The sequence below is a fragment of the Ctenopharyngodon idella genome, chromosome 7, assembly GCF_019924925.1.
Source record: "Ctenopharyngodon idella isolate HZGC_01 chromosome 7, HZGC01, whole genome shotgun sequence".
NCBI lineage: Eukaryota > Metazoa > Chordata > Actinopteri > Cypriniformes > Xenocyprididae > Ctenopharyngodon > Ctenopharyngodon idella.
The window spans coordinates 37,928,956-37,940,713 of NC_067226.1; the positions used below are offsets into that span (position 1 = coordinate 37,928,956).

The 11,758-nt window shown below is 45.1% G+C and overlaps 1 protein-coding gene across 1 annotated transcript; it reads left to right on the forward strand.

Annotated features, from left to right (window-relative positions):
* Nucleotides 1-207: 207 nt before the first annotated feature.
* Nucleotides 208-9,660, forward strand: LOC127515654 (uncharacterized). The gene is made up of 3 exons (XM_051899535.1): nt 208-1,658; nt 4,452-4,598; nt 9,625-9,660. The coding sequence occupies exons 1-3, from the start codon at nt 540-542 to the stop codon at nt 9,658-9,660; spliced, it is 1,302 nt and encodes a 433-aa protein (XP_051755495.1). The 5' UTR covers nt 208-539.
* The last annotated feature ends 2,098 nt before the right edge of the window (nt 9,661-11,758 follow it).

An 11,758-nucleotide genomic window follows, 5' to 3' on the forward strand; every position in this document is an offset into this window, starting at 1 on the left:
TTGAAGCTTTCGTTTCAGGTTAGCAGCACGTAGTTCAGCAACACATCTATTGTTTGGCATTTTGATTGCTTCATTTCTCAACGGTAGTCTTACACAGTAATGCCCATTCTCAAACTTAGTCTTTTTCTGCACTGACTGCATGAACTGTGTGGCGAGGGGGGCGTGGTTCAGCGGAGTCGGCAGCGGGAGAGAGAGTCAGGAGACGAACGGTGAGTGAGTGGGTTAAATGCAAATGACGAACACCTGTCTCTTGTTTCAGTAATTGGTGTGGAGAGAGTATATAACACCAGAAGAAACAGGAGTGGGGGAGAGAGAGACGGACTACTGACTGCTGCCCCGCTGGTGATCTACGAGTGAGAGAATTGTGAATGATTTGTGACCGCTTTGTGCCTGTCTGCACCCCTTTTGTTTTGAATTGTGAGAATTAGTGCAAATAAAAAGCAGTCAGTAGTCAAGCCGACCCTGTCCTCTTCCTTCCTGAATACTGAACTTTGCTACACTGGTGCCGAAACCCGGGAAGGAAGACGGAAGCCGCCGCCATGCAATCGTCCTCCGGATCGCCATTTGCGGAGATTATCACCTCCCTCGCGGTCATGCAGCAAGAACAACACCAGGCCCTGCTGGACTTGAGACAGGATCAAGAGAGGTGCTTCCAAGTCGTTGTTCAAGCCCAGCAGGAGGACCGCGAGAGGTTCCGGAGCTGGATTGACCGGGAGGTTCGACCGGAAGCCCTGGAACCTCGAGCTGTGCCCGCCCACCTACCACTCCACAAAATGGGATCTGAGGACGACCCGGAGGTTTTCATCGATCTCTTTCAGAAGACGGCCGAGCTGTCGGGCTGGCCGCGGGACCAGTGGCCGATGCGCCTGGTCCCGCTGCTCTCCGGGGAGTCCCAGATAGCGGCACAGCAGCTTCCGGTGCAGAATCTCCTGGTCTTCGACGACCTAAAAAGGGCCATCCTCCAGCGGGTCGGCCGGAGCCCTGAAGAACATCGCCAGCGGTTCCGTTCCCTGGAACTGGGCGAGTCCGGCCGACCGTTCGGGTTGGCCCAACAGCTCCGGGACTCCTGCCGCAAATGGCTGTTGGCTGAGGGAAGCGACGTGGAGAAGATTGTTGATCGAGTGGTACTGGAGCAGTTCATTACTCGGCTCCCACGGAGGACAGCAGAGTGGGTCCAGTGCCACCGCCCCACGTCGCTGGACTCAGCCATCCACCTCGCGGAGGACCATATGGTGGCGTGCCCAGGGGTCGGCGAACCCCTCCCATCTGTCTCTCTCTCCCCGTCTTCCCCTTCTGTCTCTCTCTCTCGTCCTGTCCCTCTCCCCAGGTCCCGCCCACCTGTACATCCTCGAGTCCCGCCCCGGGGGCGGGGCGGAGTTGACCCGAGCCAGTTTGGGGGTCCCAGAGCCCCGCCCAGGAGGGCGGGACTGACTTCCGCTGGACAGGACCCCGCGCCTGTTTCTCCGCTCTCTCCACGCCAATCATTTACCCCACTCCCTGCCACTGGGGCGGCGGGGAGGTCTGGGCCAGCCTGTTGGCGTTGCGGGGACCCGGAGCATTTCGTGGACAGGTGCCCAGTGATGGAGGTTGGGACAATGGTCCGGGTCCCGGACGCCCCGCAGGCTGCCCCCGGTCAAGCTGGCTGGTATCAAATACCTGTGAGTATCAAGGGGGGTACCTATCAGGCCTTGGTGGATTCAGGCTGTAACCAAACCTCGATCCATCAAAGCCTGATTTCATCCGGGGCATTGGATACAAGCCGCGTGGTTAAGGTGCGGTGCGTACACGGGGATGTGGTGGTATATCCGGTAGTGCCGGTCATTATCCAGTTCAGGGGCCAAAAGCATAGCGTTGAGGTGGCAGTTAATCCGCACCTCCGGCATCCGTTAATTTTGGGGACAAATTGGCCAGCATTTTCTGAATTATTGGGTTATTTATGCACGGATGCCTCTTGGGGGAAAAAGGCGATGGTTGGGGATGCGCAAGCACAGGCGGGAGAGACTGAACGGGGACCACTGAGTGCTGCTTCAGGGGAACAGAGTGAAATTGAGAGAATAATTCTCTCGGATCGCGATGACTTTCCCCTGGAGCAGTCTCAGGATGAGACCCTAAAACGTGCATTTGAGCAGGTCCAAACCATCGACGGTCAGCCTCTCCAGCCTGGACGGGCGCTTACTTATCCATATTTTGCAGTTATAAAAAATCGGTTGTATCGGGTGACCCAAGACACCCAGACAAAAGAAGATACAACCCAGTTGTTAGTTCCAAGGAGCCGCAGGGAAATGCTTTTCCAAGCGGCTCATTCTAATCCAATGGCTGGACACTTAGGACAGGCAACAACACTAAATCGCCTCATGACCCGATTCTTTTGGCCGGGCATTCACGAGAATGTGCGCAGGTGGTGCGCGTCTTGTCGTGAATGTCAGTTGGTAAATCCACCGGCCACCCCAAAAGCGCCTTTGCGCCCCCTCCCATTAATGCAGGTCCCCTTCGAGAGAATTGGTATGGACCTCATCGGGCCATTAGAGCGATCAGCCAGGGGACATCGCTTTGCATTAGTCATTGTGGATTATGCAACTCGATATCCTGAAGCAGTGGCCCTCCGCAACATTTCCGCGAAGAGTGTTGCGGACGCACTGTTTACTTTAATCTCCCGGGTGGGGATTCCAAAAGAAATCCTCACCGATCAAGGCACGGCGTTTATGTCACGTACTCTACGCGAACTTTACGAATTATTGGGCATTAAAGCGATCCGTACCAGCGTCTTTCACCCACAAACTGACGGGCTGGTCGAACGTTTTAATCGCACGCTTAAAACCATGATTCGTAAATTCGTACAAGAAGACGCCAAAAATTGGGATAAATGGTTAGAACCCCTGTTGTTCGCTGTGCGAGAAGTCCCGCAAGCCTCCACGGGGTTTTCCCCCTTCGAGCTTCTTTACGGACGCCAGCCCCGCGGGGTACTGGATGTCCTGAGAGAAACTTGGGAGGACGGACCATCTCAGAGCAAAAACGAAATTCAGTATGTAATGGACTTGAGAACAAAACTCCACACTTTGGGGCGGCTATCAACGGAGAATTTGTTACAAGCCCAGGACAGACAGAGCCGGCTGTACAACAGGGGAACTAACTTGCGTAAATTCGCACCGGGAGAGAAAGTGCTTGTATTACTTCCAACGTCAAGCTCGAAATTATTAGCAAAGTGGCAAGGACCATTTGAGGTCACACGGCGGATTGGAGATCTCGATTATGAGGTTATACGGTCTGATAGGAGAGGGGCACGTCAGATTTATCACCTCAATCTCCTTAAAAAATGGAATGAGGCAGAGGCAGTGATGTTGGCGATGGTGATTGGTGGAGAGGATGATCTCGGGCCAGAGGCGAATACCAAACACCAATCTCTCGCACTGGCCCCCGGAGGAGATCATCTCTCGCCCTCCCAGCTCACTGACCTGACGAAATTACAAGCAGAGTTTGCGGACGTGTTCTCGCCCCTACCGGGCCGTACTAATTTGATTCAGCACCATATCGAGACAGAGCCGGGCGTGGTAGTTCGCAGCCGGCCGTACCGTTTGCCTGAACATAAAAAAAAAGTGGTTCAGGCAGAATTAGGAGCAATGCTTGACATGGGCGTAATAGAAGAATCCAACAGTAACTGGGCGAGCCCGATAGTTTTAGTTCCGAAAACGGACGGCTCGGTTCGGTTCTGTGTGGATTATCGCAAGGTGAATGCTGTGTCGAAATTCGACGCGTATCCAATGCCACGGGTGGACGAACTGCTTGATCGGCTCGGTACGGCTCGGTTTTATTCGACACTGGACTTAACAAAGGGATATTGGCAGATCCCCTTGTCTCCATTATCTAAAGAAAAGACAGCTTTCACCACGCCGTTTGGATTACACCAATTTGTTACCCTTCCGTTCGGGCTGTTCGGGGCTCCGGCTACCTTTCAGCGTCTCATGGACAGAATTTTACGGCCCCATGCTGCGTATGCTGCTGCCTACTTAGATGACATAATTATATTTAGTCATGACTGGCAGCGGCATATGCAGCATTTGAGGGCTGTCTTGAGGTCGCTGAGAGGGGCTGGGCTCACGGCCAACCCGAAGAAGTGTGCAATTGGGCGGGTGGAAGTAAGATATCTGGGCTTCCACTTGGGACATGGGCAGGTGCGTCCCCAAATTGATAAGACGGCAGCAGTTGCGACCTGTCCGCGTCCCAAGACCAAAAAGGAGGTGAGACAGTTCCTAGGGCTGGCGGGATATTATAGAAGGTTTGTACCTAATTATTCGGACCTCACCAGCCCTTTGACTGATCTCACTAAAAAGGAGGCACCAGATACGGTCCAGTGGACGGAGCTGTGCCAGCAGGCCTTTACCCAAGTGAAGGCTGCTTTATGTGGCGGGCCTTTGTTACACTCTCCTGATTTTTCTCTCCCTTTCCTGTTGCAGACAGACGCGTCGGACAGGGGGCTGGGTGCCGTCCTGTCCCAGGAGATAGAGGGGGAGGAACGGCCGGTGCTGTACATTAGTCGGAAGCTCTCAAAGAGAGAGACTAAGTACAGCACCATAGAAAAGCACCTGAGTCGGGCGGTGGGGGTATGTGGCGAGGGGGGCGTGGTTCAGCGGAGTCGGCAGCGGGAGAGAGAGTCAGGAGACGAACGGTGAGTGAGTGGGTTAAATGCAAATGACGAACACCTGTCTCTTGTTTCAGTAATTGGTGTGGAGAGAGTATATAACACCAGGAGAAACAGGAGTGGGGGAGAGAGAGACGGACTACTGACTGCTGCCCCGCTGGTGATCTACGAGTGAGAGAATTGTGAATGATTTGTGACCGCTTTGTGCCTGTCTGCACCCCTTTTGTTTTGAATTGTGAGAATTAGTGCAAATAAAAAGCAGTCAGTAGTCAAGCCGACCCTGTCCTCTTCCTTCCTGAATACTGAACTTTGCTACAAACTGTTTGTCCTCCATTGACATTTCCTCTTTCTCTTCATAGTGACGCTCTGGAAAATCTGTGTTGTACTGTTGAATCAACAATTGCTCTATCTCCACTACTGAGAGACAATTAACTGTATGTTGTGTGTGGAGTTTTCTTTCTTGATGGGTCCATTCACCACCCAGCTAAGTGCAGTTTTCACAGCATAAGGTCCGTCTTGTTGGCTGTTTATGATGTACCATGGCTCCATTGCCTTTGAATTGTTGGCTCCAATCAGAAGGTCTACATTTGCATCAATGTTAGGTATGCTTACTTCGCTCAAGTATGGCCATTTTCGGATGTCTTTTTGTTTAGGAATGTTCTCGTTTGAACAGGGATACTGCCGTGTGTGAAGACTTTAGGTAGCTCATAATACTTTGTGTCTTCCAGCGCACACACTTCCAAGTCTGTGAGGATGAAACTGTTTACTAGCTTCTGCTCGCCTGGCTTATCTTGACACATAGTGCTCAGTAGAAATTGAGTTGGCTTCCCTTTCAGGTTCAGTTTCCTTTGCAGTTCCTCAGTACAAAATATAGCTGTACTTCCTGCATCCAGGAAAGCATATGTTTCTACATATCTGTCACTCTTATTCGACTTGACTTTTACTGGCACTATTGACAGCAAGCATTTATCTCCTCCAGACTCTGTGTTCTCACTTGATTGGTGGTTAAGGGAGACTTGGGCACATGAGATCTTCTTGTCCGGTGTTTCAACATCTTTTGTACCTTTTTGGTTCTCCTTAATGTGTAGAATGTCTGGGTGTTTTTGGGAACATTCTTTACATTCCATTCTCTTTTTGCAAGTCTTGCTAAGATGGCCTTGAGTTAAGCATCCAAAACATAAGCCCTTTGACTTCAGGAACTCCACACGTACCTTATGTGGCTGCTCTTTTATTTCACTGCATGACTCAAGAGCATGATCCTTTGTGCAAAACATACATGGTTTTTCAAAGGCATTGAGGCTCTTGGGTGGACTGACCTGTTTCCTTGACACAATTTGAGGTCTTATTTCCTCCATGCAAATGTTGGTTGCAAAGCTGCTCTTTGTTATTCCTTTTTTAGTAGGAAACCTTTCTTTCTGATTCACCTTTGCTGTTACAACATTGCGATGATCCAGTATGTCACCAAAGAGAGGGTCCATGGCCACTTTAGCTTGACGATCAATAAAGTCAGCTAAATGAGTAAATCTTGCTCTTACTCCTTGTTGCTCTTTGATGTCGTAAGCTTCTGATCGCCACCTTTCTTTGATCTTGTATGGTAGCTTTGAAGGTATAACTCTCATATTGTCCATTTCCTCCATGAACTCTCCATCTTCCATTGTATTCCGACAACCAATCAGGAACAGAGCATATGCACTCAAAGCTTTACCTTCATCAGACTTGATCTGAGGCCACTTTAAAGCTTTATCAATATAAGCACTTGCTATGATTAGCTCATCTCCATAATGCCTTTGGAGCAAACGTTTTGCTTCCTTGAAACCTCTGCTTGAGGGCATATATTCACAGCTTCTTACAATCTCTTGTGGCTCTCCAGTGGTGTATTGTTCAAGGTAATATAACTTGTCCTTTTCACTGTCTATCTTGTGTTCTATGGTATGCTCAAAGGACCTGATGAAGGATTTGAAAGTCAATGGATCACCAGTAAACACTTGGATGTCTTTACTTGGAAGCTGAATTTGTCTTTGCTGTTTCACTTGCAATTCGGTCAAGTCATTTTGCTTCTGCATAATTTGAATAATGCTGTCATCTGCTTGATGATTATTGCTGTGGCCTGTAGCTCTTGATGTGTCTAATTGTGGTGGTGCAAGTAACACTGGATTTGAGATGGTCCTCATTTTACTTTTCACCACAGATGAATGACCTGGTGAATCGTCACTCTGCTCTGTTTTCAGCTCTGATTGCTTCTGGTGGATTCCCCTTCTTGGTTTAGATTGTATGCTGCTTCTGCCATCATCTGATCGGTCATACTCTTTCAGGACCTTTAATTTAGTATTGCTTTCTGCAAGAGCTGTTTCTATTTCAAATTCCTCCATTTTTGCTCTGAGCTGCATCTTTTCAATTTCAAGTTGTTGTTTTTTCTGTAGGGATGCTGCCCTTGCTAGCAGAGCTTTACGTTTCGATTCTTCTTGTGCACAAGCTGACGATACTGAGGAGGAAACTGATCCACTTTCAATATCTGAATCATGCTTCTTTTTAGATTCACTCTTGTTCGACACCTGTGAGGCACTGTCGTGAGGACTAACATCATCCTCCATATCAAGGTTGTCATTTTGGCCTTTTTTATCACCAACAGCAGCAATCCAGTTTTCTGTTTTCTTTTCAAAAAGTCTCAGGGAATCCATTTTAGGCTGAAACCAATTTTGTTGATCTGCAATCTTTTCATCTTCAGGCAAAATATCTTGAACTTGCAAATTTAAATCAGTAAACTCGGTTAGCAATTGTGCAAAGTCAAGTTGCATCAATTCTTGTACATTCTGCAGATTTTCCTCATCAATCATCAACTTTTCAATGGCTTTGCTTTTACTGGTAAAAGCAGATAATTTCGCTCTTCTTAGTCCGATGCGTCTGTGAAGCTGCTCTTCTAATGCTCTTTCAGTGGGTTTAAGCGCCCTCTTGTGTTCAAAAACTGCAACGTCATCTCCCCCTTCAGCCATCTTATTTCCGTCAACTGCCTGCAGACGATTAAAAGTATGCACAATACCTTTCTGTATCAATCGTATGCATTTCAGCTTCTTCAAACATGCATTGCGTCCATTTGATAGCTGATTAAAAAGTCTGTTACCTCATTCAAAGAACGGAACTTTAACAAGCAGCGATCTTCTCTGTGACGCAGTTTAAAATCCACTGAATAAAACACTGTGACGCCGTTTTAAATCCACTGGAGAATAAAGCACTGTCCCTTATTCATAGTCCACGATCGTGAAACATTTTAGTGTTCATTCACAGATGATGATTTCTTTGATGATGTTCTTTCCGTCGATTCAAATGCGCGCCGCTCACTTTCGTTCTCCATATCCACAGCGAGTTTTTTTTACTTTCTTTGTGAAAGCAATCCGTCTAAATTTTCATCAGTCTTGCTTCTTCTTCATGTGTGAGCGTGATTTGAACCCGAATAACATTCCCTAGTCCAGAAACTTTCTTTAGATAAAGTTTAATAACAAATTAACTGGAAAAATGTTACACGGTCAAAAAACCGCTCCGTTTCGCTCCACTATTGCTTCACAAAACACTAGCGGTCTTTTCCGGAAATTACATCATTGTCAATATGAAAAGAAATACACATATTAAATTATTTACCTTTATAATTATTTTACTTAACACACATTGCTTAACACACATAATTATTTATTCCACATCTAAATAAAAAACAAATAACATATGGCTCTTACATAACCATTCTTATTCTTTTTTTATGCCCAAAATTTCAAACTCATCCCACACTGTTTGTGCTACTGACATGAATGATGCCTCAACACTTGAGACTTGTTGAATAGAGATGTGCTGTTACTTTACATGTATACATTCACTGAATGTGTTTATCCAAAGTGACCCAGAGTACATTTCGGGTGTACGTTTGATGGCAAAAAATATCCATCACACTCTTATATTGCAAAGGAATCACACGATCAGATCAGGATGTCTTAGACATTTCAGGTTGGGCTTTTTTGACTTGACATCTGATCGTTTGTATTAAAGTTTATACCATACTGGAATACTGAGGTTTCAGATTCAAAAGCCCAATTAATGGACTGGACAAGAATTAAACGCATGCATTGTGCATTTTGGATAAGCAATAAAGGCATGCATGTATTGCGTGTATTATTGTACTGATTAGAATCAATTCTTAGATTTTGTATTTGATGGACAGAGATTTTTCATTGTCAGATCGATGCATTTTTACGCCCCCACCTGATCTGGATTGAGAGTAGAGGGAGGGAGTGACTGGACCGACGTCCCAATGATTCTTTGGGATGGGGTCATTTATACGCCATTATCTGCACCATTAAGTAGCACATTGGCAGGCTCAATGTATTCATCATAATGACCTTGATTAGCGTCTTTTTCAATTATTAAAAAAAGCAGTTTTTCTTCAACACTGATTTGAGAACAATGTTTTGTCTTCTGTTCCATGCAGAAACTGTGTTGTTCTGAATGTCAAGCTTTTCTTATGTTGATTTGTCTTTGTGGCATGGATGCTGATTGGTCAACATAACACTCCAGGCATGCTAAAATACACAATATACTAACAGATATGACATGAAACACCTGTTCAACTAAATACAACTGTATATCAGTACTCTGTGTCAGATGACCAGACAGCACCCCATTTAGCTGGGCATTTACCTACAACCATTCATTCTATCAATCAATCAATCAATCAATCAATAAAGGTATGTGATTTACTTTCAAAGAATTTTCAGTGAGATATTTCTAGTAAATTTCACAAATAATTAGAAAAAAATGGCAAGTAAAATTTAAATTAAAGGCACAATATGTAAGATTTTTGGATTAAAATATATAAAAAAAAACCCCAAAAAAAACACTAGAACAATGTTATTGTCAGCAAACAGAAGGAGACAAAACAGGTAACTTCATAGATTCATAGATTGGTATCAAACACTTAGCTGTGAATAACAGTCTTTCTTTTGTAGGTGCCGACTGACACAAGCTGGATCGCTGGAGACTAAAGATGATAGAAGACTGAAGAGGATTGCAGACAGGATCTACTACTACTTCTACCACTAAAGATTGCTTTATCAATAATCTTCCTGATCAGTTTCATCTCCTTAGCATACCAGATAGCTTAGAAGAACTCGATGCTACAAGAGAAACTATTGACTCTCTCTTTTCCAGCACATTAGACTCAGTTGCTCCTTTGCACTTAAAGAAGATTAAGGAAACTAGTCCAATGCCGTGGTCCAATGAGCACACTCAGCCCCTTAAGAGAACAGCCAGAAAAATGGAGCGCAGCTGGAAGAAAACAAAACTAGAGGTTTTTCGCATTTTGTGGAAAGCATTTTTACATATAGAAGTGCCTTAAAAACTGCTAGATCTACTTATTATTCAAATCTCGGTAGGTATTTATTTGATACAGTGGATAAATTAACGAGAAATAACGCTTCAACTTCTGATGTTTCAAAACAGCACAGCAGTAATGACTTTATGAATTTCTTTACTTGCAAGATTGATAATATTAGGGAGAAAATTATAACCATGCAACTGTCTACTACAGTATCGCATCAGACAGTGCATTGTAGTGTCCCTGATTAAAAACAGATTAATTGATTGTAATATTAATTCAGCTACATCAAGTTAATTCGATTAACTGATTAAAATATTTATAATTAATTATAATGACTTATGATTAATTATTCTTATTTCTTTTGAGCTAATTCGCTACACAGTACTAGGACCATTTCTTTTCACTCTGTACATGCTACCCTTAGGAGATGGCATTAGTTTTCACTGTTACGCTGATGATACTCAGCTCTATATTTCTTCGTGCCCTGACGAAACTTACCAATTTACAAAATTAATGTAATGCATAGCTGATATAAAAAATTGGATGACTAGTAATTTCCTACTACTAAATTCAGAAAAAAAAATAGAGATTCTAATTATTGGACCAAAAACATCTGCATGTAATAAATTAGAATACTGTCTAATACTTGATGGCTGCTCTGTTAAGTCTTCGTCGTCAGTTAGGAACCTGGGTGTGCTCTTTGAGACCAATCTTTCATTTGAAAGCCACATTTCTAGCATTTGTAAAATCGCATTCTTCCATCTTAAAAATCTAAACTACGACATATGCTCTCAATGACAAATGCAGAACAGTTATTTCATGCGTTCATGATCTCAAGGCTAGATTACTGTAATGCTCTACTAGGTGGTTGCCCTGCTTGCTTGATTAGCAAACTACAGCTCATACAAAATGCAGCCCAAGGAAAGTAACGGCTCCAGCTGTGTTGCCAATTGTGACAATATGACCCCAGGTATTTCCTGATCTTCTGGATCTTCTGCTCAGTCTGGCCATTAGACTGAGGGTGGTACCCAGAGGAAAGGCTTACGGTGACCCAGAGGAGTTAGAAGGAGGCACGCCACACTCTGGAGATAAATTGTGGACCACGGTCGGATACTATGTCTTCTGGGATTCTGAAGTGGCGAAATACATGCTGGAAGAGGGTTTCAGCCTACAAGCCTTAGAAAAATGATCAATGACCACTAAAACACAGGTGTTGGAGTCAGAAGGTGGCAGGTCATCAAGGAAGTCTATTCCAATGTGTGACCAGGGTCATCGTGGAGTTGGTAAGGGTACTAGTTTACCTTCAGGTAGCTGCCGAGGGGCCTTGGGTATGGCACAGAATGAACATCCTTTGATATACCGAAAGACATCCTGGACCATTTTGGGCCATCCATAGCGATTGCTGATGAGCGAGAGGGTCTGCTGGTTGCCTGGGTGTCCAGAGCCCGGAGATGTATGAACTGAGTCCATGAGGTATAGGCGAAGGACAGTTGGTACGTAAGTCCTTCCCTCAGGACCTCCTCAGGACTGATGATGGGACTGATGATGATGGCTCGAGGGAGAACGGGCACCAGAGGAGCAGAAGTTGGTTCTGGTGTATGCGTACTATAGCAAATTAGCTCAAAAGGGAAATATGAATAACTAATCATAACTCGTTATAATTAATTAGAAATATTTGAATCAGTTAATCGAATTAACTTGATGTAGCTAAATGAATATTACAATCAATCTGTTCGGCCAGCATACACTCAGTATTGATCATC